At 40.4% G+C, this 27868-nt stretch overlaps 1 protein-coding gene across 1 annotated transcript; it reads left to right on the top strand.

The window, feature by feature from the left end:
• The first annotated feature begins 1055 nt into the window (after positions 1–1055).
• CCDC39 (coiled-coil domain containing 39) lies at positions 1056–27779 on the top strand. Its single transcript, XM_060274352.1, has 20 exons — positions 1056–1218; positions 3560–3679; positions 5072–5218; positions 7392–7550; positions 8028–8120; positions 8213–8341; positions 9263–9454; positions 10547–10650; positions 11541–11673; positions 13889–14083; positions 15365–15529; positions 16026–16163; positions 16361–16569; positions 18827–18950; positions 20777–20936; positions 23757–23863; positions 24652–24792; positions 24978–25157; positions 25331–25404; positions 27371–27779. Exons 1-20 carry the CDS (start codon positions 1090–1092, stop codon positions 27507–27509), a joined length of 2838 nt encoding a protein of 945 aa, XP_060130335.1. The 5' UTR covers positions 1056–1089; the 3' UTR covers positions 27510–27779.
• The last annotated feature ends 89 nt before the right edge of the window (positions 27780–27868 follow it).

Here is a 27868-nt window from a genome sequence, read left to right on the forward strand (position 1 = left end):
GAGCTTTCGTGTGCATGCACACTTCTAGTGTATCTGAAGAAGTGTGCATGCACACGAAAGCTCATACCAAAATAAAAACTTAGTTGGTCTTTAAGGTGCTACTGAAGGAATTTTTTTTATTTTGCTTCGACTCAGACCAACACGGCTACCTACCTGTAACTGTATGTGTGTGTGTGAATTAAACCCAGATTCAATAGGGCTGGGATATATAATAGAATACAACAGAATAATTTATTGGCCAAGTATCAACCATACTTGGAATTTTGCTTCGACTACATTGCAATGTAAAGAAAAAACATACCTCATACAAACAGTATTCCCCTCACAATACAACAGCGAAAAGAACCCCATACCACCAACTGGTCTCCCTTCCGCCCACAACTACAGATTCAACATTTTGATGGCACAAGGGAAAAAAAACTATTCCTGTGTCTAGACGTCTTTGTATAGAGTCCTGTACCGAAATCCGGATGGGAGTAAATCAAACAAGTGACGACCAGGATGGGAAGGGTCTACAATAATTCTCTCTGCTCTCTTCCTGACTCTAGCGACATAAAGTGTCTCTATTGGAGGCAAACTAAACACCAGGGGTCCCTTTACCTTTGACACCAATTACTGTACCCTTATTCTGACGCCTCCGAGTCATAGCTGCCAAGTTTTCGCTTTTCTCGCGAGGAAGCCTATTCAGCATAAGTGAAAATCCCTGTAAAAAAGGGATAACTTGGCAGCTATGCCTCCGACGTGGCGTGCAAGCTGCGAAATGTTCATAGGCACGAGGGACACTATATAAACACTCGTCAGGAGGCGCCTCGTGTTGCCCAGCCGCCGCCGCCACCCCACCCGCCGGACCCCAAGTTTTATGAGAGGAGGGGGCGGAGGGAGAATCCCACCCCCATACGGTAGCACCGCGCTTGGCTTTATAAACCCGCCGGCCCAGCCAGGATGAGGCCTGCCTGCCTGCGCGGCGGTTGCCAAGGCCTCGCGCCGGCCGTTGCCAAGACAACCAACGGCGCGCGTCTCGCTTTGCTCAGGGCCGGCGGCGGCGGCGGCGGCGGCGGCGGCGGGAGCCCGAGCTGAGGAAGGGACACCATGAGCGCCCTCGGCGGCCGCGGCCATGGCGGAGGCGAATCCACCGCTTCGATACTGGCCGAGCTCGACTGGGACGACGGCTTCGCCATCCCCGTGGCCAGCGCGGAAAACAAGGCTCTGGAGGACGAGGCGAGTTGGCGGCACTGGGTGGGGTGGGGGTAAGAGAAGCAAGGGGTGGGGGTGGGGGGTGGAGCGCGCGGGGCCCTCTTCCAAGCCCCCTCGGCTCCATCGCTGAGTCTGCCTTGGTCAGGCCACACCTGGAGCGCTTTGTCCCATTTTGGGGCGCCATCATTGAATAAGGACATGGACAAGATGGAACCAAGATGATGAAGGGTCTGGAAGCCCAGCCTGATGAGGAACGGTTGAAGGATTGGCATATGTTTAACCTGGGAAAGAGGAAATATACCCACCTTTTCACATATCTCCAGGGGTGTCCCATGCTCCGGAGGGTAGGACTCGAACCAGTGGATTCAAGTTACAAAGAAGAACTTCCCGGCAGTGAGAGCTGGTCTACGGTGGAACGGCCTCCCTCAGGAGTCTGCGGACTCTCCTCCCTTGGAAATTTTTAAGCAGAGGTTGGATGGCTATCTGTCCCCTGAGTCCTTCGGTTGAGATTCTTGCATTGTAGGGGGTTGGACTAGATTACCCTTGGGGTTCCTTCTAACTCTACATTTCTGTGATGCCAATTAAAAATGAGTGGGGCTGTAAAGCCCCCCCCCCTCCAAATGTTATTCGAGGGGGATCTCTTGGAAAGTGTGGTGTGGCTTGGGTGATTTTGGCTGACCAGCCCCCACCCCCCACCCCCAAGTGCAGGAATTTCCTCAACTATGTGCTTAATGTGTCACAACCATTGCTGATAGAAGAATTGAAACCAAAGAATCCCCCCCCCAAAAACCCCCAAAAGAGTCCGCCTGTTTTCTCATTGCATTATTTTTTTTACAGCTCTGGCACATAAATTCTTCCTGTCAAACTCTACTTCCAGGGATGCTCTGTGTGTGTGAAAGATGTGTGTCTCATATTTGCATAGGGTGTGATGGGGACATTTGAGTCTTTCCCCAGTACAGAGATGCAGCAACATGGCACTGGAAGCGAATTTAAAGAAGAGCCTTGCTTGCTTCTAGGCCTTCAGTCACACTTAGGGGTCTATCTAAAGCTGGATTACAAGCAGCAGGTCCCTCTGTGCCTCCCCGCAGCAACTGGTGTTCAGAGGCATATACTGCCTCAGAGCATTTAGCTGTCATGGCTAAGAGCTGTTAATAGACCTGTGAGGCTGCTGCTCCATCTCTGCATGAGTACATCTACTTTGGGCTTGCTGCCTTTCAATGCAGAGTGACTAGTGCAGAGCAGAGGCGGTTCAAAATAGGAATTTTCTTCAAGGGCAAGAGCGAAGAGTTCCTTGAATTCAGAGGAGAAAATAAAGCATGCCTCAACCACCAGGGGTTTGGGAAACATTGTGCTGATGTAGTATGGTGCCTCGTAGGGCTGTGTTCTGCTCTTTATATTTATATTTCCAGAGCTGTCCGTAATTGGTCAGAGTAAAGGTCCATCTGCTTATTTTAGTTCAGCGTTCTGTTTCCTCCACTGGCTAACCAGATGAGGTAGGAACATGAGCTGGGTGTAAAGGCGGCCTTTATTGTTTGTGCCCAGCATATGGTATTCAGAGATGAAATGACTTAGGACATGAAGGTTCCAAGTTAGCTATAATAGCTAATAGGTGTTAAGAGAGTAATTTTCCATGCATTTATGTAATCATTTTAAAAGGCCATTTAGGCTAAACACCATGTGGCAGTAAATTCCATTATAAATGCATTATGGTTGGAGTTTGTCCAGTCTCTTGCACGCACAAATTTTATATCCAACCCAGCCTAAATCTATTTTTACACAGGGTTAGGATGCGTGTATTGGTTAAACTGTGGCAAAGTATGGCAAACAGGGAAGGAAGTGGGGTTAACTTGCCTTTAAAAGTGGATATATTTTATGGATGGCTGTGCTGACATTCCCATTTACTGTATATTTCCAGTGCTGGGCGTTTAATGCATATATATCCTGAAATTTGGTGTAAAATGCTACTGTTTGATGTATTGTTTCTTAAAACAGTTTCACACTGATTGGATCCTGAAGCCTTTCTTAATTGCTAATTCGTTTCTAGCCAAAGTATGAACACCTTTGCATGGGGTAAAGTCATCTCCACCTTGTCAACATATCTTGGTGTGTACACAAACAAACATATCTGACAAATTGAAGCTGTGGTGATATAAACAGCTGGTAAGGGGAATACTGTGAAACATGCTGGGTTGCTAGTGGGGATAATGTGAATTTATTTCTGAACAAATCACCAAATATGTTCATACTTTGTGGTTTTTCTTTCCCACCTCTAAATGCAATAGTATCTAAAAGACTTGACCATCTTCTGATCTTCTAATACTTCTAATATTTTATAACACTAAAATATATTGAATTTTGTTTACAGCTGCAAAAATTGCAAAAAGAAAAGGCAAACTTACAAAATCAGTTGACTGACTTTGAAGACCGTATTGCTGCAATGACATCACATTTGAAGAACGTCAGGCAGGAGTTTAATTTGACACAGGTAGATGCTTAATAGCTCTTCTTTGGTGAAATACATGTGTAATGTAGTCCTATGCATGTTTATTTTGAAGTACTGTATATTCCTGCGTATAAGACTACTTTTTAACCCAGGAAAATCTTCTCAAAAGTCGGGGGTCGTCTTATATGCCGGGTTGTATTTCTTTTACGGCGAATATATCCCAAACTCTATATTTTAACTGGAAAAGTTGGGGGTCATCTTATATGTCCAGTCGTCTTATACGCTGGAATATACGTAAATCCCACTGTGTTCAGTGAGGCATACTCCCAACTAAATTGGCACAGGATTTCAATTTTATCTAAATATACCCATCTTTCTTCCCTTCAAGGTAGTAAACAAAAGATTCCATCCCACCCAGACACTAACTAGAAATGTTGCCTTTCAGGACTGCCATCCTATGCACAGTTATTAAGCATAAATAAACTTAATGGAATTGCTTCTAAGGAAATATGCCTAGGATTGTTATGCAGAGCTGTAATCCTGTGTGCAATTATATGGAAATAAGACACATTTAACTCTGTAGGGTTCACTTCTGAGTAAACATGGATAAGATCAGGGTACATGAAACAGAAAAGGGGTGTTGATCATTGTTATTTATGCTCATAGTTTATCATTGTTGCTTGTGTTTTGCATTTATTATTTCCAAACATAATTTTTAAATGAGTTGTATTCCTCATTTGTCAGTAGGCAATGCATGGATGGTTCATAATATTTACAAAAGAAATGGTATAAGCAAAATGATATCATTGATAGTGTAGGCACATAAATATTTAATGGATTTTTATAAGTCAAAGGGATTCTAGCAAAAACGAGAGATCTTCTAACTGGTTATATTTATTATGCTGGTTCTAGATAAGATTACAGAACTTCTTTGTAAGAAATGGAACATTTTATCTGGAAAAATAAATGATTATTAATCATGACAGTTAATAATTTCTGTCAGTTAATTCATATAGCAGCTCATGATATTAATATTGTTTTTTGGATGAAATAGACTCCAAATTGGTAGAGAAACCCACATGAATATAATTAACACTACATTTGTTCTGCTCTAGAGAACTATAGAAAAATAAAATAATGGATTCAAAATCTCATTTGAAATGTTTGCATCACTTGGATAGCTAACCATAGGAAACTGCTTCAAGAGAAAATGCTGGATCTTTTGTTATACGAACTCATACCTTTGTAAGTCTAAATACCTATCAGAAAGGTTATTGGATATTTACTGAAGTGGAACTCCTTAGTTGTATGTTTTATAAGTTTCCATCCATTTTTAACTTCCATTTCTTCTAAAAAGGAAACAAAAACAAAATGTGCCTTTAAATCATCACTGCTTGTTAACCCTGAAAAATAATTAATTGCCTTTCTCTTTAGTCTCTTTTCAGAGCCAGGCAGAATGAAATTGAAACTGAGCAGCATTTTAAATCCCTCGCAGAAAGAGAAGTGGGGCGACTGAAAAGCGAGATTCAAAGACTAGAGAATGAAATGGTTTCATTACGAGAGAAGAAAAATAGTCAAGAAGTATGTTTCAAGTATTTCATCACATATCTGAAAAATATATTCCTAAAGTTGGAAGGTTTCTCTGCTGCTATTCTTGCACTGAGCTTCTCAGCTACATCAAACAAAGGACTTCACACAGCAACAGTTTTGATATTTGTACTATTTTTTTGCAGCATTCCCTCCTAAAGTATTTTAATGATCCTAGTATTTAAGGTTTTTAATGCAAGATTAGGGTACAATATGGAAATGGTTATCTGAACTACTATCTTGGTTTAACAGTACAGGTCACTTTAACATGGTTGATTAGAAACTTAAAAAGCTGTCAGACATTTAGTTCATCTAGCTCAGTTCTGTTTACAGTAACTGACAATAGATGTTTGGGATTGAATCTGGGACCTTGGGCATGCAAAACATGTTCTCTATTGCTGACCTACAGTCTGTCCCTGCTTATCAGTTGATTTTCCAGGAACTGTTTACTTGGGGCAAAACTGTACTTAATAAGAAGCAGTCTCATATTGAGGCACTCATATTGTGCAATTGTTGAATTGCTTTGGGATGTTTTATGAGGTGTAACCCATAAATGAAGTGAGTAAATATTGTTACAGGCCACCCTAATCTTTGCTGAGCAGTAGCAAGAGATTCCGGGTTCTTCGCACTTAACCAGGGTTTGTGATTCCTTGGGAAAATGAGACACAGCAGAGTTTGTGTGTCTTAGAAATATGGTTTATTCACACATATTTACACCTGAAGCATTCAATGAAGGGGGAGTTCACCGTATTTACATTCTAAGAGGGGCTTGTCCTTCCCAGCAGCACAGCAATGAATTCAGAGGCTTAGCCAAAGATAAGCCTACATAACTTGTTCATCCCAACTGAGCCAAAGCTGGGTAACCGGAGGCCAGTGTAAATTCCTCAAATGGGGCAGTTCAGAGGCATGGCAGAAGTGGGACCAGAGAGGGAGGACTTCATCTGCATCCTAAACCCATTCATCTTGGTCACGTGCTTTGGCAACCCAGCACACTACCGGTATTTTAAAGGCTTGTTTTCCCTCTGCCACGCTTAGGCAAACACAGCCTGCTGCCAGATGAGGTTTAGATCTGGTATAACTTTATGCTGCATTATTTTCCTGGGCTTGCTTTATGCGAGTTTCTTGTGCATAGGATTGCTCCCTCAATAACACTTGGTGTTTGGCATGGATTTGTAGTAACAGATGATTTTATGCATATTATTGTTATGCTGTATTGATGTTTTATTGTGCCTGTAGAGGGTTTTACAATATTATGATTTTTATCATAGCCACCCTGCTGCATTTGAAACCCTGATAAAAAATATGGGCTAGGTGCCAAACAGCTATGAAACTAGTTCTGTGACCCCAAGAAACATCTGGCTTGTTTTCCCTCAAATAGCAAACAGTGCTTCCAAAACAGTTTCTCATATGGCATGAGAAGCCACTGTGTAGAATTCCACTAAACTTGCAGAAGAAGTAAGAAGTGTCAAAACAAGTCTTTGGACCCCAGCAATGTTAATGGTCATGATTATCTCCCCCTAAAGGGTCAAACTAGAGTGACATGTCAGCTGTGCTAGGTGTGTCTCTGCTTTTATGCAATTTCCCCTAGCTAGCTCCAATGCCGGAAACTAGTTGGACACAGAGAAAAAATGTTTAAAGCAATATAGAAGTAAGGTTGGAAAAGGGGATTGGTTTTTGTCCCCTTCTCCACTCACCTCTTTTGCTGTAAAGTAGTAGATCCACTTCCAGTTCTGGTTTATATGAACAGGGTAGATACATGCTTAAAACACATGTGACTGTCACGTCATGTCTGGCACAAATACACATATATAGGAAAGATTTGGAAGTAGATTGTCTGTCCCCTTACCCTTCTTGGAAGCAGTCCTATCAACACGATAAGTTGGTCAAAGTCCTCTGTCATAAATGCAACCTGTTTTTATTTACTCGGGCCCATCACTCCCATCTACTGTAACTCTGTCTTCAGACTAGTCTTCAGAGTAGGATTTCAGATTACTGGACGGGGATAAGGTAGAGAACCAAGATACACAAAACTGATTCTGACAGTATTCAAACTCAATATTTTCCCCAGGTAAGCAGCCTCAAGTTGTTTGTTGGACTAATAAAAATATGATATTGTATGATTTTTTATTACATTTCCTTTTCCCCCTTTTCCTTCCTACTATATTAGAACAATATTTTCAAAGTGACTCAGAAGCTGGAAGCCTTAAGATGCCAAATGAACTGGGACCAACAAGCTTTGGAGGCTTGGTTAGAAGAGTCTGCACGCAAAGACAATGATGCAGTTGCAATCCAGAAGTATGCACAGCAAGATGATAGCAAATTGCAAGTATGTATACATTTTACTAAAAGTTCACTTGTAACACCCCCCAGTCCCGCAAGACCATATTACTTGCAGCATCTGGTTGGATGGGAAAGAGATGTAGTGCTGTAGTAAGACATGAGATGCGAAACATGGATGTTTGCAACTATTATTTGTTTATTAACAGGGCATTTTACAACAAAATAAGACAATATCAAATATGAAAATCTGGAGTGGATTATGAGGGATGGGGTGCAGAATGGAGGAGAAGAGGTTTGGTTGTGCAAAGTGGTATTCTGTTGCCCGAGCAAAACAGCCACATTGGATACTTCCGATGGAGTTATAAGTAGATGGTCCATATAATCTTTGAGTCCTTCCTAGCCTTAGGATTTTATGACCTTAGGTTTTCTGAAAATGTGGCAGTGGTAATGCTTTATTAACTTCTAACTGTATTTTATAATTAGAGTTCAGTACTTTTAATAGTATGTTTCATTATCTTTTCAGATGTTAACTCTACAGATCGAAATGCTGACTGTACAATGTAATAACAGACGCAGAATTCTTGACAATGAGCTTACAGAGACCTTGGCTGCTCAGGTTTGTCCACTGGAGAATGTGTTTTGCAGTAATACTTCAAGTGTTTCTTATACCTGGTATACATTGTTAGTAGTTTCCGCTTCTCTTTACAGATAGAGCTGGATAAGACAGCTGAAGATTTCCGCAGGGTTCATCATGAAAGACAAGAACTTATCAGGCAGTGGGAGAGCACCATAGAACAAATGCAGAAAAGAGATCAAGAAATAGATAAGTGTGCCTTGGTAAACTATTTTCTGGCTTTTTGATCTCTTAATATATGTAATGTCATCTGGGCTTCCATTTCCTAAAGAGCTGAATGTCATACGGGTTTTATCATATTGGTCTGAATATAAGCTGCCCCAAAATATAGACCATACTCGTAAAATGAGTTCTCTTTGGAAGGGAAATTTGTCATAAATCTCTGGCACAATTTTAAAAACATGCAACCTCTAGACTCGTCTCACACAGAATAATACTGGGCAACCAGTGCCACCTATTGAGAAGGGCAGGTGATCTTTTTACAAAAATTACTACTTCTACTACTACTACTAATAGTAATAATAATTTATTATTTATACCCCGCCCATCTGGCTGGGTTTCCCCAGCCATTCTGGGCGGCTTCCAACAGAAATATTAAAATACACTAATTTCTTAAAGATTAAAAGCTTCCCTAAACAGGGCTGCCTTCAGATGTCCTGAAGTCTGGTAGATATTTTTCTTTTTGACATCTGGTGGGAGGGCATTCCACAGGGAGGGTGCCACTACTGAGAAGACCCTATGCCTGGTTCCCTGTAACTTGGCTTCTCACAGCGAGGGAACCGCCAGAAGGCCCTCGGCACTGGACCTCAGTGTCCGGGCAGAGCGATGGAGGTGGAGACGCTCCTTCAGGTATAAAGCTCTCTGTGGTTCCCAAGGCCTCATCTTAAATCACACCTTCTCTACCTATAAGTGCACAACTAAAGACTGTACTCAGGTTTTATACAAGCCAGATTCTGGGGAAAATGTGGACTATATTCGTACCAATGGTTTTCGCACCATAACCTGTTAAAGCAAGAAAACAAAACAAACAGTCGCCTAAACAACAAATTTAACTTTTTTGTGGTTCTTGGTTTGTTGATCCAGCAGCATGGTTACAACTGATTTGTATATTTTTCTGTCCCTAGCTTTTAGCACAGGCAAGGCGGGCAATCCGTGCAAAGGAAAGTTTGCTTAAAGACAAGGTTCAGTTTTTGGCAAATGAGAGCGGTAATAACATGGAGTACGAGAAGAGAATTGCCATGGCTGTTCGGCTAGCTACCAAACTGAGGCTAGATTACCAAAAAGAGGAGGCCAATCGAAACCAGTTCCAGGATGAGGTAATTTTAACATCATATATAGTATGGAGACTTTAATCTTTTTCAGTTTAATGTTACTTTGGAACAAAATGTCTGCCCATGCTGTCATAGCAGAAATATGCTGTAAACCTGAGAAAGTTAAAGGGCAGCAAAATGAAGACACCTTTCTAGAACTGATAGTTCCATTATGTCTGATGTTTACTAATAGATATCTCAGAGGAAGTTATAATCAAAACTTGTTAAGGTCAGTGCATATAAGGGATATTTAAACATATGTGACTTTTGCCCAGGGGTTCAGACTTTGGGCATTTGAATTGGGAAAGCTGTAAAAATGCCAATGATGCTTTGTCAACTTATCATCTTTTGTCAACTGAAGTAATAGGTTTACTCTCTTGTTTCACCTTTCAATTTAATTTTATGCACGCAACTAAAATCCCACATGGCTATAAAATCTAGCCCCAAATTTTAGAATTTATCATGACTATGACTGTAATTAACTTCTAGAAGTTCCAATTTTGTAAAAGTTTTATCTTTCCCGCCAGTACTTCAGTCTTGTGCTGAACGTCATCAATATTTCCATTTTCAATATGGGAAACTGTGGCTTGGCAACCACCTGAGTTTGTGGCTCAGCACCTATTTGAACTTGAGTCACCCAGATCCTAAGTTCAATATTTGTGGCCTAGTGAAGGGAATTCTGTGGACTCAGTCCACTGGAGTGGACTTTGTAGTTTATTCCAGCCAAACTGCACTTCACAATCAAGTAGCATAAACTGAGAAAAAGCCAATACTGTACGCTCTTTCATTTCAATAAGGTTTTGATGGGAAGTTCACAGAGAAACATACATAAAATTTAAAGTAAAAAGGTATGGAAACAAGGGGTGCACACCTAAAATTGGGAATGTTTGTATGACAGAAATGCAGGTTTTCTGTATCAAAGTGATATTTGTAATAGCTGTTAGTAATAAAAAAATAAAATCTGTGTTACAAATACAAAATCTGTTACAGTACAAATGTGGGAAGTTGGTGGGGTGCCTGACAGCCATGATTTCAAAATGACCAGAGTACTCTGAATAAGCACTTATGTTTTCAATATTCATGAAACCTAACCATTAGCTGGACACCTTGAAAGCTACTGTGGATGGAACTGCTTCTGAGTTAGAAGCGATGAGGATGAATGTAGCTAACCTTAAAAAGGAAATCCAAGAGAAAACTTTAAGGTAGGCATTATAAATGGTGAGATGACTGCTATAGTTATTTTAAAAATATTTTTGTAACAAGTACTAGAGGAATAGATACTTTAGACTAGGGGTCAGCAAACTTTTTCAGCAGGGGGCCGGTCCACCGTCCCTCAGACCATGTGGGGGGCCGGACTATATTTTGAAAAAAAATATGAACGAATTCCTATGCCCCACAAATAACCCAGAGAGGCATTTTAAATAATTCTACTCATGTAGACTTAGGAAAACTTTGGGACTTGGAGCATAATTTATTTCATTTTCATTTTTTTCATTTTTTTATTTCATTATTTGATTTTTCTGTTGTAAGCCGCCCAGAGTGGCTGGGGAAACCCAGCCTGATGGGCGGGGTATAAATAATAAATTATTATTATTATTATTATTATTATTATTATTATTTTATTTAGGGCAAGGTGCCGTATTACCTGGATGCTAAACATTGTCTCCCCTACCTCCCCAGCTAGAATTTATTATCTTGTTTTCTGTTTTCCATACAAATTTGCAGATTCTCTCAGAATGGTACAGTATTCCATCCATTCTCTTCTACATTCTGGAAAAGTATGAGAGTTGACCAGGAAATTCTTGATTCCTTTTTTAATAAAGCTTTAAAGGTGTTTACTGATTCATATCTTAATATGTGATAAGCTATTAAGTGTGTTGAAACAATCTGATTTATTTTTTCTTTAAACTATATCAAAACAATGGCTGAAATTTGGGCTCCTTACTAAGTAAGTTGTTAGAGGTCCTAAATAGCAAATTACATAGAGTTACATGTATTTTATATTAATTTGAGGGTTAGAGATATTAGCTCCAGTTTTTTCTGTTGAAAATTATATGTAACTTTCCTTCTCACCCTATAAATCTGTGCTAAGGCTAAACGTGATAAAGGACCAGAATGACAGTCTTGCGAGTAAACTGAAATATGTGACAAACCAAGCACTGACTTTAGAAGAAAAAGCAGCCAGAATGGAAGAGCTCCTGAAAGAGAAAGAGAAAAGTGTCAAGGTAAAAGCAAATATACTGTATATAAAATGCATGCTTTCTTTCACTGTTACCAGCAGTTTGTCAAAGTGCCGTTAGACATGGATACCTTTGACTGACTGATATTTGGTTTCAGTTTTTATATGTTACTTTACAGAAATATTTGTTGTCCACGTGAGCTCTATCTGGTTAATCATTTCCACAATACTTGGAACTTCTGTTAAGAACCGAGCTAAACATGCAAGAAGTTTTGATATGAAAACCTGTAAGATCAGGTGAATGCCAGATAAATGTGTTTTGACTGAATTGGGAATGAGATTCAACAGGGGAAAGAGAATCAACAGTTCTAAGGTGAAGGAACTCAAATGTTATAACAAGCACCACAAAAGCAAAAATCCTTGAATCACCCAATCACAGAGGATGTAAGGAAGGTCTGGTCATTATTTCTACATGGGATTTTTTTTATAAAGTAATTTAAGGAAAACCTATAATAATGATCCTTATAGGAACTGTTCATATGAAGCATGAAAGGTAAAAAGGAACAGTATTTTAATCACTATTCAGTTGTGCAAAGCTTTAATATTCTGGATGACATTATTTCTGGTTTAAGAGGCTCACAATCAATGCCTATTATAAAATCATACAATTATAGAGTTGGAAGGGACCACAAGGGCCATCCAATTCAACCCCCTGCAATGCAGGAATCTTTAGTCCAATGTGGGGCTCAAACTCAACGACCTTGAGATTAAGAGTCTCATGTGCTACTTACTGACTGAGCTGTTGCAGCATCTTCATAAGGAACTTGAGTATCAACAACAATCTGTATAGAAACAAGAGGTAGATTAGTGCCATTGCTAGCACTGACAAAATATTTTATTGAAATTACTTAAGATGAGAACACAGCTCAGTTGTTTCCACTCCTTAAGCTTAGCAGCCAGTCTTCCAAAAATGGCTATTTTTGCATAATGGTACTGATCTTGTAGTATTGGTGAGACAACATGGACCGGTTTGCGACACTGCCCAGATTGTGGGGACTCTGAACTATTCTATTTTTGGCATATGATACTATAACACTAGACCTCAAGTGACTTCATAATTCAACAAGAAGCACTTTAAATTCTTCTTTGAACTTAAGTATAGAATTTTCTAAATGTGGATTAATAGTAGTTGAATTAAAATAACAATAAGTCAGAGAACCTGAACACACTGAAATGAAACAACCTGACTGCAGACTGCAAGAGATTATCCATAATATTCTTAGTAGGGCAGCTAAACCATGTGCAGTGCTTCTTTCCTTACAAAGGAAGTGGATAACCCAAGAGCATGGCAGTTCCACAGCTGAGGGGTGATAGTTTAACTAGGATGAACAATGTCTGTAATGTGTTAAGTCAGAAGTACGCTTTCCATCAAAATTAGCCATGCATGTCTATTTGCCACATCTATTAATTCACGGTGAAAAGATATGGGCAGGGAATAATGCACTCAAAATTGCATTCTTTCCATTTGAGCTTCTGTTCCTCAGTGCCAGTCCCCCCTGTAGGAAAGCAGTGTTGCTGAGACTGAATCTTATTTAACACTCTGTATATTTTAGGATCTCTGTGTGGTATTAAAATATCTGAATTAATATCTTAATCATTTAGAAAGAATGAGATCTCATTTCCGTCAAAGTGAATTAGATTTTTGTGTTCAGTTATGTACGTAATTGCTAATGGTGTTTTGTAGATCAGTGGATTTTCTTAGGGACATAGTGGTCTGCCCTTTAGGTAGATGAGAGAGATAGAATTGCTGGAGTGGTTGTCTTTCAGGTGACACTTTGCAACAAGCTATAGTGGGAGTGAGAGTGGGAATGGTCTATCTCTAGAAAGAAGAGGGAGAGGCAGGATAGAGGTGTCAGGTAAGGGGTGGCCTGGGTGCCAGAGCAGAATGGGTGCATATCCCAAAAAGGCACAGACCCATCCAAGGTAGCTAATCTTAACTCTGGTTAAATTTAAAAGTGCATCCTTGTGTAGTCATTTACATTCTTTGGGTGCTTTCTGGTTATCACTGTTTTGCTGGTAGGATTCAGAATGAATGCTTAATAAATAGCGAGTGTCATATAACCTCCATGCAAACATTCTACAAACAAATTGGAATGAATGCTCAATAAAAAGGTCATCTGGAAGCAACCTTGGAATTGGAAAGATTGATAAAGCAACAGATAGCACAGCATTCACATTTTGAACGTTTTTAACACCATTAGGAGAAAGAGACACTGGAACAACATCTGCGAGAGAAACAGTTTAAAAGAATTAAGGAGCTGCAGAAACTTAAAGACAAGGAGAAGTGTTGCTCAGCTGAAATAGAGGGACGCAAAGGACAGCTGAAAAACCTACACAGTCGCTTATGCCGGGCGGATGCTGAGACACTCAAACAACAAGAACTCATGTATAAGCAGGCAAGGGATAACAAGCATATGTGTGTGTGTAGTGTATGTGTGTCACAGCAAAGGGACATCTGCTGCAGGAGAAGGTTTTTAAAAAGAACGAGAAAGCAGAGGCAGACACTTAAGAACTGGGAGAAGACCATGGCCTGAGCACCCCTAATTCTTAAATATTCACTTTGGACAGGTGTCCCCTTCCTGACAAATTTCTCATTTCTTAGCACAGTCTCCTAGGCTTTGTGATTTGAAATCCAGCTGTGCTGTTGATGATGGCAGAAGCCAAAAATGGTCAAGAAACCATTTTAAGCCTTTCACTGACATACATATAATTAGTTACAGGTAGGTAGCCGTGTTGGTCTGAGTCGAAGCAAAATAAAAAAATTCCTTCAGTAGCACCTTAAAGACCAACTAAGTTTATATTTTGGTATGAGCTTTCGTGTGCATGCACACTTCTTCAGATACACTATCTGTATCTGAAGAAGTGTGCATGCACACGAAAGCTCATACCAAAATATAAACTTAGTTGGTCTTTAAGGTGCTACTGAAGGAATTTTTTTATTATACATATAATTGTGTGTATATTTTCATTGTGTAGTTCTGAAGTGTTTGCAAAATACAGTATTAAGAGAATATTTATTTCAGTTCAGAGTTAATAAAGTTATTGTTTTACACTTCAGTTATAAAATATATTTATCTGATAGTAAGTGGCATTGATATTAGAGGAAGCTATTTCTAAAAATGAAAAAAAAATCCATTTACTTGGAAACTAATTCCATTTACTTCCAAGTAAATATGTTTGGAATAGGATTGTATGATTTCCAAATCAGCTTTTTGCTATGGCTCCTCTGAACCATGGCTGCTTCAGGGTAAATATCTGAAGCGATACAAGAGAAGAACATGCCCAAATCCTGTTATTTGTTAATGGGATTTGTATGCATAACTCCTATGCACCACTTTGAAAATTTACCCCTTTTTATCAGCGTCTACTGGTGGTGGTAAGATTGCTACTCAGCTGTAAGCCTCCCTAAAGCAGACTCTCTGGGTTGGGGACGCTTTGTTATATTTTTAGAAGATTACTTGTGAGCCAGCATTGCACACCAGCCATTTTAAGACAGTCTACAAATGAGAAGGCCTATAGGCCTGAAACAATTGTACAGGAACAATTGCTTAATTAGGTGCCTGTCCTACAGCTAATTTTTTTGTGTTAATGTTTTAGCATGTATAGAAATGACTCTAATTGTTTGTTTTTCAGCCTCTCTTTTCATTTTATTTCTTGCCTAAAAATATTTTTAACAGGATTTTTATATACAGCAAGTTGAGAGAAGGCTGTCACGCTTGCATGGGGAGCTTAACACAGATGAGAAGCAAGTTTTAGAAGCAAAAGTTGCTGAGCTTTCGAAGATAGCAGAAGAAAAGAAACAAGAATACAATATTCTACAAGCACAGCAGAAGAAACTCCAGGTAGTGTGGCTTTTCATCTCATGGGATTGCACCTACAGCAATGATTAATTTATAGCCCACATAATGGTCTAACGTAGCTCAGTATTCGGAACCAAGCACATTTGTCCTCAGCCAATATCAGGACAGAGGTGTGGTTGGGAATGCCAGTTCTGTAGAGGGAGATCTAATATAAATATAGTATGAGCAGGCATCCTTGCACACAGCAGGACTTCTCTTTCCTCTTCTCCTGAGGATCGGGGACCATTTGGAGCAGATTTTGGGGGTGCTTGGGGAGTGCTGGAGTGGGGAAAAGAGAAACTAGAAATCTTGTGGTAGTGGCTTTCTGTTATGCAAGCAAATGGACATCAATAGATGTCACCCATGTTTCTGAGCTTCTTGTAAGAAGGAAGGGGTTTAAATGTAACCTCAGATGCCTGAGACCTAAATACGAGGGTCTACTGATAACAAAACAGTATTAATGACCAAACTAAAAGCAACTTGTTTTTCTTTCTTTCAGAATGACATCCATTTTACCAAGTTGGCTATGGCTAAGACTGGAGAAGAAATGGCTGGCTTGACAACCAGAGTAGATGAGCTAAATCTTTTCACTGAAAAATCAGAGAAGCTACTAAAAAAAGCCAGAGCAGATAAGCAGGTATAAATAAAAATAATTATTATAATGCTGACCCACACAAATGCTTGGGTTCTTTGCACTGACAGACTGTCCATGGCCCTGGGCATGCTTAAATTGATGTGTCCCAAGTTTGGAAACCAAACTATTCAATACAAAAGTTACCTCTCAGGAGGCTTTGGATTTAGTGCTGAATATTCTTTTTCTTTTGCCAACTGAAGGATATGTTGATTGAAGATAACCTCCTGAAACTGGAGCTGAAACGTGTAAGAGATACTCTGTACAACAAAGCAGAGCAAGTTCTTTCCCTCGAAAAACGGAAGCAGCAACTTCAAACGGCAATGGAAGAAAGAACTGCAGATATCAAAGTTCATAAGGCAATGATTGAGACACAGATAAGGATAATAGAGCAGGAGCGTCAGACTTTGAGGTATTTGCCCTGTGTGTTGCGTGGAGGTGGGAATGGATTTCTCTTTTCAAGGAAACATATGATATTGAAGGAATCACTTCGGGAGACCAACTTTATACTTGCTGCCTTTCTCAACCCTGGTAGTTAGCTATTTACTGATGTACCTGTGTGATTGGTTGTCAGGAATTGCTATTATTTTGCTGCTTCTAAATTTCCTTATAAAAGAACTCTAGACAGAAGCAAACACACTCAATATTTATTCTCAGGCAGGGTTCTGTTACTGGGAGCCTGCTTTTATGCCTGCCTGCTTGTTTATCACATTTGTACCATAAGGTAAAGGTAAAGGGACCCCTGACCATTCGGTCCAGTCGTGACCGACTCTGGGGTTGCGCACTCATCTCGCGTTATTGGCCGAGGGAGCCGGCGTACAGCTTCCAGGTCATGTGGCCAGCATGACAAAGCCACTTCTGGCGAACCAGAGCAGCACACTGAAACGCCGTTTACCTTCCCGCTTGGAGCAGTACCTATTTATCTACTTGCACTTTGACGTGCTTTCGAACTGCTAGGTTGGCAGGAGCTGGGACCGAGCAACGGGAGCTCACCCCGTCGCAGGGATTCAAACCACCTACCTTATGATCGGCAAGCCCTAGGCTATGTGGTTTAACCCATAGCGCCAGCTGCATCCCTATTTGTACCCTACCTTTCTATAAAAATGTAAATCAGCAAAGGGCCCAATAAAGGCTAGTTATAGTCAATTACAGAAACCAAGATACGAGCTGCAAGGGCCTGTTTTCTACAGCTTTAAGAAACTGGGAAGTAAGAATCTTTGTGCAGCGGGGGGGTTAAAGCCAAGTGGGAAATGAACACTCAACCAGCTGATTTGGCAGCCCTTTTCCCCCATTCTCCTTCAATCCACAGCCCACGCAATAGGAAATTAGAGTGATTTAGTGTGACTGGAGCTTAACCCCTCGCCAAGCAGGCAGGCTCTGTGTGTTTTTCCTGTGATAATTACATGACTAATTGGCACTTGCATATAATTTGATTTGGGGTTGCTTCCTGCTGTTGCTTATTCTCTCTGAGCAGTGGCAATATTAAGATACAATCAGCAGGGGGCAGCTTCTGCAGCTGTAAGACTGAAATGCCAAACCTTTAAATATTTGGGTAAGGTTCCTTGGATGGCGGCTCCCCACAATGCAGGAATTTGCAATGTAATGTTGAATTTGTCTCCTTCTGTGTGTGGGGATTTGAGACAACTGTGAGTCAGGAGGACTGGGTACCAGCAGCAACTAGAATAGATGGGTATACCACTAGCCTAAATACTGTGTTGTCTGTTTTTAATAGTGACATCATCCACTCTGCTATAGGGTTCACACAGTCTCACTAAAGTGAAGAGGTCCCCCAAGGATGCATCTAGATGGGTAGCATTTGGAAAGTCTTTTACCAAGGCAGCAAAGACTTCATCTCAATCCGTAATTGTTAAATATAACAAAAGAAAAGCAGCTTTGAAATAGGACAGTTCTCTGCCCCAAACTGTCTCCTATCAAAGCGGCTTCTCCTCACTAGATGAACTGACTGCCAGGATTTTGTTGCATACATTTGTGTGTAGTTTGTAGCCCTGCTCTTACTAGGCAGTCACAGGAAAATCAAAAAAGACATTTCAAGGAAAGGATCACATAAGTCTGTAGAAGTTCCTCCGGGCAGGAGGGACTGTCGGGAAACACAATCTCAGTGATGCACAAAGGCTTTCCCCTCTAGCCTTCAACACTTTCCATCAGTTCTATGGACCTGATGGACTATGCAGGTTTAATAGCTTTTTTCTTCTACTGCTTGGAAAGGATCTTTGTGGAATGCTCTCCCCACGGAAATGCACCTGGCACCATCAGTCAGGCTAAGAAATTTTTATTAACCACAACTGTGCTACTAATCATTCAGTGGGGTATGGTAGGATCTGTTCTTCTTATTGTTGGTTGAACATTTTAGGAGCTTTGTATTGTATGTTTTTGGGTTTTTTTAAAAATGGCTTTTAATTGATTTTCCTTGCTTGTATTTTATCTTGCTGTAAAGTTGCTTTGAGTTTTCTTTTGTATAAAGCAAGTAATAAAAACAAAACATACCGTAATAAAATAATAATTACTTTCAAGTCAATTCCCTGTTCCCCCAAAAGACAAACAGGTGTACCTGATTTCTTAGGAAATGTCTTCTCACATATTTATGACCATGAGTTAAATGATTTTCTTTCAAACCTATTAGTCAGTTTCTCCTATTCTTCTCAAATCAGTTCTGAGTTTCATGAGCGACTGGGTAAAATTGAGAAACTGAAAAGCAGATATGAAATCATTACCGTTGTCATGATGCCCCCAGAAGGAGAAGAGGGGAAAACTCACACTTATTACGTCATCAAGGTAACCTTCCAGCTTGGATGCTGCCCATGAGCTTGTCAAATTATCCATACTTCATCTCCAATCTCTGGTATTTTCATTACTGGGTATCCTGCATCTATCCAGTGTGAGATAGGACTATAGGTTGGTCCATAACTTCCTGATCTGCCACTTCAACATAGAGATCACTGAAGTAATCTCATGAATTTGAAGAATTGTGCAGCCATCCCAAGTGTAAATGAGAGAAAATATCCACAACCACCTTCAAAATCAGAAGGAATAGACAGGGAGGTGGGCCCAACAACTTTTTGTAGTATTTCTGGCTACACTTATTATTGAAGAAGGAAAATATGGCACTTTTGACATTGGCCTAGGAAGCAGAAGTGTGTGTTGCTTTTCAGTCTAATCTTTCCACTGGTGGGCAGCGCACGTTACAATTTCAGTGCCATTTAACAGTAAGGGTGTTGCTTTCATAAGAGGAGTCTGTGGTCAAAACCTTGAGAGAGGTTTCATGTGACCATGTGCATGGTGTTTCAGAAAAGGCTTGGGGGGGGGGACTAAACGTGTTTATTTGTTTTCAAAAGTTATGAACCATAACAAAATCTTCACTCCTCCCCTCACCTTGGATCAACCTTTTCATTGGGTCCTGATCCAAAGTTGGTAGACTGGGGTCAGATAAAATTACTTCATTGGGCACTGTTGAATATATACCTACACTTAGTTAGGGCTTGTTAGCAGCCCCCTCCCCATTTAACTGAACTCTGATTTATCCAGCTGTTTTAGGCATTCTTTTGAACATTCTCTCCCCCTGCTTTTTCATAGCTTCCTCACAAACATGCTGGGTACTATTCATAGGGTTCCTCAAAACATGCTGGGTACTATTCATAGGGTCTTAGCTCCACTTTTGCCTGCCATTCTGCAAAGCTGTTTTTAAGAAAGTATGCTGCACTTTATTCCCATGCTGCTCTTACTATTATTTAGGCTTGGAATAGGTTTGAAAAATAAACGTATCTGTTAATGGTTGAGTAACTGCAGCCTATCCCACTCCTTAGGTTCTGTGACCTATGCCCACCCTTCTCTGTTTCATAAGTCTTCTGGGGTGACAGGCAGTACTTTTAGTGGAAAAGCTCAGGGTTGCTGGGTGACCCTGTTAAACATTCTCATAGGTGATTCACAGAACCTTCCCACTGTTGAGTTACCATGGATCTCACAGTTCCATCAAATTTTCAGCACATTTGCTGTTGATTCACGCAAGCCTAGAAATCTTTGCATAAAGCCAGATTTTTCACCCAGGAATGAAAACAAGCAGTGTTATTAGACAATATGCACCTGTGCTTAACTACTTATCCCTTTCCGATAGAGGATTCACAAACCCTCCAAGTGTCCCTATTTTCCAGGGACAGTCCCGGATTTACAGCAGCTGTCCCAGTTTCTGATTTGATCCCAGAATGTACCTATTTTTCTTAGGATGTCCCTATTTTCATCAGAGAAATGTTGGAGTGTATGGAGTTATGCGACCCCCAAGCCAAGGAGTTACTTAACTATACAACCTTAAGATGCATGAAGGCAGCCCTGTTTAGGTTTTTTTTAATGTTTAATGTTTTATTATGTTTTATATATGTTGGAAGTCGCTCAGAGTGGCTGGGGCAATCCAGTCAGATGGGTAGGGTATAAATAATAAAATTGTTGTTGAATAGGATGTCCCTATTTTCATTGGAGAAATGATGGAGGGTATGGATTCTTTAATAAATACCCAAGTGTGGTGCTGTAAGGCAGTGTAAGGCAGATGGGGACTGGGTATTAATCTTAAGATTCTGAATTCTGTTAAAAGTAATTTTTCTTCTTTCAAGGCTGCCCAGGAAAAGGAAGATCTTCAGCGTGAAGGAGACAATTTGGATGCAAAGATCCAGCTAGCTGAGAAAGAATGTATTGCCCTAGAGAATACTATGCATGTGCTTAATAACTGCAACAGCAACTATCGAGACACATTCAAGGCAGTCACAGAGAAAAGTAAGTAAGTAGGGTAAACGGCTAAAGTCTAAGAGCAAAGGGAGATCAGGAAAGGATTCTGCTTACTAACTGCTCTGCCACAGACACTGCAATGTAATTTACTTTTTAGTCCTTCTAGGCTCAGAACATGCAATCTTTTCCATGTGATGCAATGAAGTTATGGATGAAGAAGATCCGAGTTCAAATCTTTGCTCAACCGAGAGCCTCACTGCATCACCTGGGGCTGGAAATGCTTGAACCACCTAAAAAGATGTTGGATCATTGGGACTTGAAATGCAGGTTGCATTAAGCAACACAGTTCCTTCCAATGATTTCAGATGTACCTTTTTCTCAGAAGCAATCATTTCCTAAGTATAAAAGGCAGGTTTAATTACAAAAGAAGTAGGCTATGCTACTGACACTAAAAGTGTAGCACACTAAAATACCACAATAGACTAGTTTGTAAAACAATCTAAATTGGAACTTTAAAATCTCCCTCTTTTATTTGTACCTGAATATTAAAATAGTGTTTTGATGACAGAGAAAGCATTTGCAGTTAACTTTTGCTCCCTCTGCTGGCTCTTTTACTTTATTATTATCCCATCTTCAATAATAAGTTGTGAGGATTTTTGAAAAACTGCCAAGTTAGGCAGTTTTAAAAGAGAAACTTATTTAGCATTTATTAGATAAGGCATTAAAATGGTATTTGAGTTGACCATAAAGCTGTTTCACACAACACGGTAAGCCAACCTTTGTTGTTGTTTAGTCGTTTAGTCGTGTCCGACTCTTTGTGACCCTATGGACCATAGCATGCCAGGAACTCCTGTCTTCCACTGCCTCCCGCAGTTTGGCCAAACTCATGTTCGTAGCTTCGAGAACACTGTCCAACCATCTCATCCTCTGTCGTCCCCTTCTCCTAGTGCCCTCAATCTTTCCCAACATCAGGGTCTTTTCCAGCGAGTCTTCTCTTCTCATGAGGTGGCCAAAGTATTGGAGCCTCAGCTTCACAATCTGTCCTTCCAGTGAGCACTCAGGGCTGATTTCCTTCAGAATGGATAGGTTTGATCTTCTTGCAGTCCATGGGACTCTCAAGAGTCTCCTCCAGCACCATAATTCAAAAGCATCAATTCTTCGGCGACCAGTCTTCTTTATGGTCCAGCTCTCACTCCCATACATCACTACTGGGAAAACCATAGCTTTAACTCTACGGACCTTTGTAGGCAAGGTGATGTCTCTGCTTTTTAAGATGCTGTCTAGGTTTGTCATTGCTTTTCTCCCAAGAAGCAGGCGTCTTTTAATTTCGTGACTGCTGTCACCATCTGCAGTGATCAAGGAGCCCAAGAAAGTAAAATCTCTCACTGCCTCCATTTCTTCCCCTTCTATTTGCCAGGAGGTGATGGGACCAGTGGCCATGATCTTGGTTTTTTTGATGTTGAGCTTCAGACCATATTTTGCGCTCTCCTCTTTCACCCTCATTAAAAGGTTCTTTAATTCCTCCACACTTTCTGCCATCAAGGTTGTGTCATCTGCATATCTGAGGTTGTTGATATTTCTTCCGGCAATCTTAATTCCAGTTTGGGATTCATCTAGTCCAGCCTTTCGCATGATGAATTCTGCATATAAGTTAAATAAGCAGGGAGACAATATACAACCTTGTCATACTGCTTTCCCAATAGGGACTCAGGTGTTCAGAGATACTTTGCTCTGCACCAATCCCTTTTACCACCCTTAGACTTGGTGTGTCATCTGAATTTTGATTTGCAGTTAGGGTCTCCCTGAACTAATTACAGTACAAGCTGCAACCAAGAGCAAACCTAGAAAAGACCAGAGGGGGAGCAAAACAAGAACAAGCACCTATTGGGGAGCCTGCATATTCACACTAAGTCATATTCTCCCTAAGCCAGTTTCACTTACCGGTACTATGTTGTGCGAACCAGCTTATGACGACAATCAACACTGAACCATGGTTAAGCAATGGCTCACATTAGCTCTGCATTAGCCCATAAACCTTTCAGTCAAGCACACTGCATAATATTGTCATTCAGATTAGTATAAGATACTGCAAAAGTGAACTTCTGTAGATCTGATCACTTTTGAAGTCTCATTCCAGACTAAATGTTTTGAAACATTTAGCCTGGAGAGGAGAAGGTTAAGGGGTGATATGATAGCCATGTTCAAATATATAAAAGGATGTCATATAGAAGAGGGTGAAAGGTTGTTTTCTGCTGCTCCAGAGAAGCGGACATGGAGCAATGGATTCAAGCTACAAGAAAGAAGATTCCACCTAAACATTAGGAAGAACTTCTTGACAGTGGAACTTGCTGCCAAGGAGTGTGGTGGAGTCTCCTTCTTTGGAGGTCTTTAAGCGGAGGCTTGACAGCCATCTGTCAGGAATGCTTTGATGGTGTTTCCTGCTTGGCAGGGGGTTGGACTGGATGGCCCTTGTGGTCTCTTCTAACTCTATGATTCTAAATCCATCAGTTTTGTTATGCTGGAAGCAATTCATGCAACCTCCTTTGCTGGAATGCATATCTTGTCTACAGTCCAGCATTAAATGAGTGTCTTAGATATTTTAATAATTTAAACCTTTTTAAATTAGTGCATGACTTTAACATCTGCTTCTTTTTCTGATCATGTTTATGGTTGATTGTGCCTGTAGTGGTGTGGACTTTTGTCACTTTTTAAAAACTCTTGCTTAGTTTATTATGGTTGGTTCCTTGTACCGGTATTTATTTAATAGCTGTATTGGACTAGAGTGGATGTTTTAAAAGTAATTTTTACTGTATGTTGTCTAGAGGTAAGGCAACCAATAAATTCAATAAATAATTGTATTTTTAATAGGTGAGGAGCACCAAGAGAGGCTGAAACTGGAAGACGAGAAAAGAGCTGCAGATGAGAAATACAGATACAAGAGAAGACAGATCAAGGAAATCCAGGAAGATATACAGGTAAAGAAACTTCTCAGTTTTAAGCCACTCTTATGATCCTTATCCAAATTTAAACTTTTCTAGCAACTTTGTTCTTATATCTATCCACTTCCTCACACTGTGAAGTTCCACCCTTGCTTTGCAGTTGGATAGGAAGAGGTGTAAAGAGAGGAATAGAATGAAGCAAATTCTGTGCAAATATACCAAGAAGAGTACCTATACATTCCATCCCTCACCCCCTCATACACTGTATTTTTGCTTTCAATGATTTTGCAACTGTCACTGTCTTTCTTACCAGTTCTTCTGAAGTCATGTAGATTTTAAATTGCTTTATACATTATGGCAGGAGAAAATCAGGACGGCACCCACTTCCTGCAGCCCATGCGTTGGGTGTCACAAAACATAGGGACCAGGACCTCTAGAAGTCAGTGTATGCACACCCAAAATGCTATTGGTGATGAAACTGCACCTATGCATTTGATTACACATATAGAGGCTCCTCTACAAACATGAGAAGTAGCAACGCCATTTGAGAGAAGAAGTCGGAGGAAGGCATATTGTTCCAAACTATACAGCCGCTACTAATTGTGTTACCCTTTGTACTTTTTTTATTATGGAGTATTTCCTACCTGGTTTATGACCCAGAAATTTGCAAGTAATGGAAGTAAATCACTAGTTCCTTGAGCTTTCTTCTAACTCTGATATCATACTGTTCTTATATTTTATTTTATTGTGTAGCATTCATTTATTGTTATGGATTTTTAAAATGGCTTCAAACCAGGTTAATGCACAAACTTGTATTTCTCCAGACCATGCAGGGTAATCTTGATACTCTTTTGAAAGAGGAGGCTCTCTGCAGGGAAAAAATACAAGGGAAAGAAGCACTCGCTTTGCAGTTAAGCAAAGACATAGATGACCAGAAGCCAAAACTAGAAAGAGCCACAAAACAGGTTGGTTTAAATGAAGATAGCATTATCATTATTAAATGAATTGTTTCAATTTCAACAAAATAAGAGCTAAACATTGTCCATTACTGCTAAAATATTTACTATATAAAATCTGTCAACATGAAATCTAATTGTTATCATAGCAGCATCGATTAAACAATACTTGTAATACTTTTCTGTCTAAAAAGGTCACCCGAGTAACTAAAGAGATCCGAGCATTAAAGAGGACTCAGTCAGAAACACAAGAAGAACAAGATATTGAACTTCGTTCATTGAGAGAGTTCGGCAGATCAATTGATACAATGCTGCACGAAGTTGCAGAATCAAATCCAGATTTGAACACAATACTTCAGAGATACTTCGAACAGGTACTCTCTTGTGTTGATAAATCTACTTCCAAAAAACACCAAAAACCTTCAAAGACTTGCAGACCTTAAAATCACACCACAAAATACGGCCATTTCAAAGTAATAGCCTAATATGAACTTGGTATGTTTGTTTATATCCACTAATGGTTAATACCACAATACTTTTTTTTTAGGCTTCCCTCCAGCTTCAGATTTCTTCTCGGCTTAGCTTTCGGTCATCTCCTCGCAGCTCAACATCTTCAACTATGTAAGCGCTATTATAAAAACGTTTTAATCTTTGTTACTGTAGAATGACCACAACATTTATCCAAAGAGGATGGGGGAATGGTCTGCATGCAAGGTAACTAATCTTTCCTGACTGACCACTTGGCAGGAGCTGGGAAGAGAACGCACCAGTGACTCACAATTTCAGTGGGGAATAAAGGGGAGAGTTGATTTCTTACTGGTACTCTGCACACAAGCTGTCACTAAATACCGCAAGTAGAACTTGATGATCTACTAGAAAAGCAGCCCCACTTAATTTCGGTCCTGCCTTTTGATCAACAAAGAACAGTCGTTCAGTGTTTATGGAGCTTACTTTTTCAGCAAAATACAACCATATTCACACTAGTATGACATTTAAATTATGTCATGGAGTACTAAGGAAAGGAGCTTTAATTATTCTGTGAATCCCCCTGAGATCTTTGGATGAAGGGTGGTATACAAATTTAATTAAATAATTAGGCCATGCATAGGCAAACTTGGCCCTCCAGATGTTTTGGGACTACAACTCCCATGATCCCTAGCTAACAGGACCAGTGGTCAGGGATGATGGGAATTGTAGTCCCAAAACATCCGGAGGGCCGAGTTTGCCTATACCTGAATTAGGCCTTCAACAGCATCTAATACCTGGCACACTTATCCCCTTGGATGGACTTCAAAGTCAGCAGCAAAGGAAAACAGGGCAATATTCAGTGCTAGAGAAGACCCATTCTTATTGAAATTTGTTAGTCACTTAATATCCCCCCCAAGACAAACCAAAGTGACTTAAAACCAAACCAACAACCCTCAAATGCATTAAAACCAATGACGGGACAGACATTAAAAACATCCCACCCACTTCTAAAAGGCCACAGATAAAGGCCAAAGGCCTGGTTATAAAGTTTTTACCTGGCACCTAAAGATATATAATGATGGTGCCACAAGGGAGAGCATGCCATAAATGGGGAGCCACCGCAGAAAAGGCCTGCTCTTATGTTGCCAACCTCCAGATCTCTCATGGATGAGGCACATGAAGAAGGAAGGACCTCAGATTATGATTGCAGGGTCTGGGTGGTTCATATGGGAAGCGCTGGTCCATGTGTGACAAGCATTTGTTAGCAGTAAAAATAAACTTATTTCAATGATCCTTTTGAATGTGGTGTAAAATAGACTTTAAGGGGCCATTCTTGGCCCAATGCTTTCAGTGTTGCTTCATGCATTTAAACATACTGAGCTCATTTCAATAAGCTGTTTCTTAGCGTGTGCTGAGGTCATCTACTTTTGGTGGTGGTGGGGAGGAGGTCCTCTTGACTGATTGGAGCAAGGTCTCGCAACGGTCACAGCAAGTACTGAGAAGGGATGCATTGAAGACACTATAGAATCAGATAGTAGGGGGGCTGGTGGAGCAGCTTTGGCCACCTGCAATGCATGGTTGTTGGCTACCAAGAGAAAAGTAGCATGGGGCTTGGTGTGAGTATAGTGGCAGGAGTGTCAGATTGGCCCTGCCGCTGTGCACTCCCTCTTGGTAGTAAGTAGCAGTGCATAGCATTAGGAAGCAAAGTGAGCAACACTGCCTCACTGCCTGCAACTGGAATCAGGCAATAAATAGCAAAGGCAAGAACCTCGCATGCCAAGAAGTATAGCAAAGATAGGGAACAGCACCAAGAGTACTTTATGGGGGAGGGCATGCCAAATTTACTACCAAGAGACCCTTTCTTCCCCTGCTGCTGGGACAAGTGCTCAGGGAGGTTCAAAAATATCTTATTGTACAGTACTGCTTAAGATAACCATGTAAGATTCAGTGGAGGGACCAAGGCAGGGACTTCTCTTTACATTGGGGTGGGGGGGGGGAAAGAGGACAGGATTTTTTCCACTGCTAATGTTAATGTTATCTTGGATGTTACAACATCGTTTTGTTTCCTGCAATATTCAAGATATATTTATAGTGTGACATCTTTCCTTTTGCCTTCTAGGTCTCCCAAGAGTTCAGCTTCATCTGCTGCTCAACTTAACGTCGTATCTCTGGCTTTGAGTTCCAATGCAGAAACTCTTTCACGTCCTTCTAGCCAAAGCAGCTTTTCTGGAACCTCTCGTAGCAAAAGCCCCAATTAGCTCTCAGTGTTATATTGCAGGATATGCCTCAGAGCTTTTAAAGGCATAAATGATTTAATGTTTACCCCCTATTTAGAAGTACTAATTTGCTAAACTGCAGTAGAGTTTCTTTGTGGATAAGTAATTTAAACATTGTTTACTTTGGGTTATATCAAACAAGCTGAGTTACTGGAAAATAGAATAAAAGTTTTCCCCCCCTTAAACCCTCAATGAACAAATCATTTTATAATTTTAGTAGCCTAAGATGACTGGCTTTAATGTTTCACATTTCTTCAGTTTTGTAAAATTCTGTAGCTTTAATTAATGGTAATCTTTAGAAAACAGTATCCAACTGTGCTCCCCTGCCCTACCCGTCTCAA

This window comes from Zootoca vivipara, chromosome 5 (genome assembly GCF_963506605.1).
Source record: "Zootoca vivipara chromosome 5, rZooViv1.1, whole genome shotgun sequence".
NCBI lineage: Eukaryota > Metazoa > Chordata > Lepidosauria > Squamata > Lacertidae > Zootoca > Zootoca vivipara.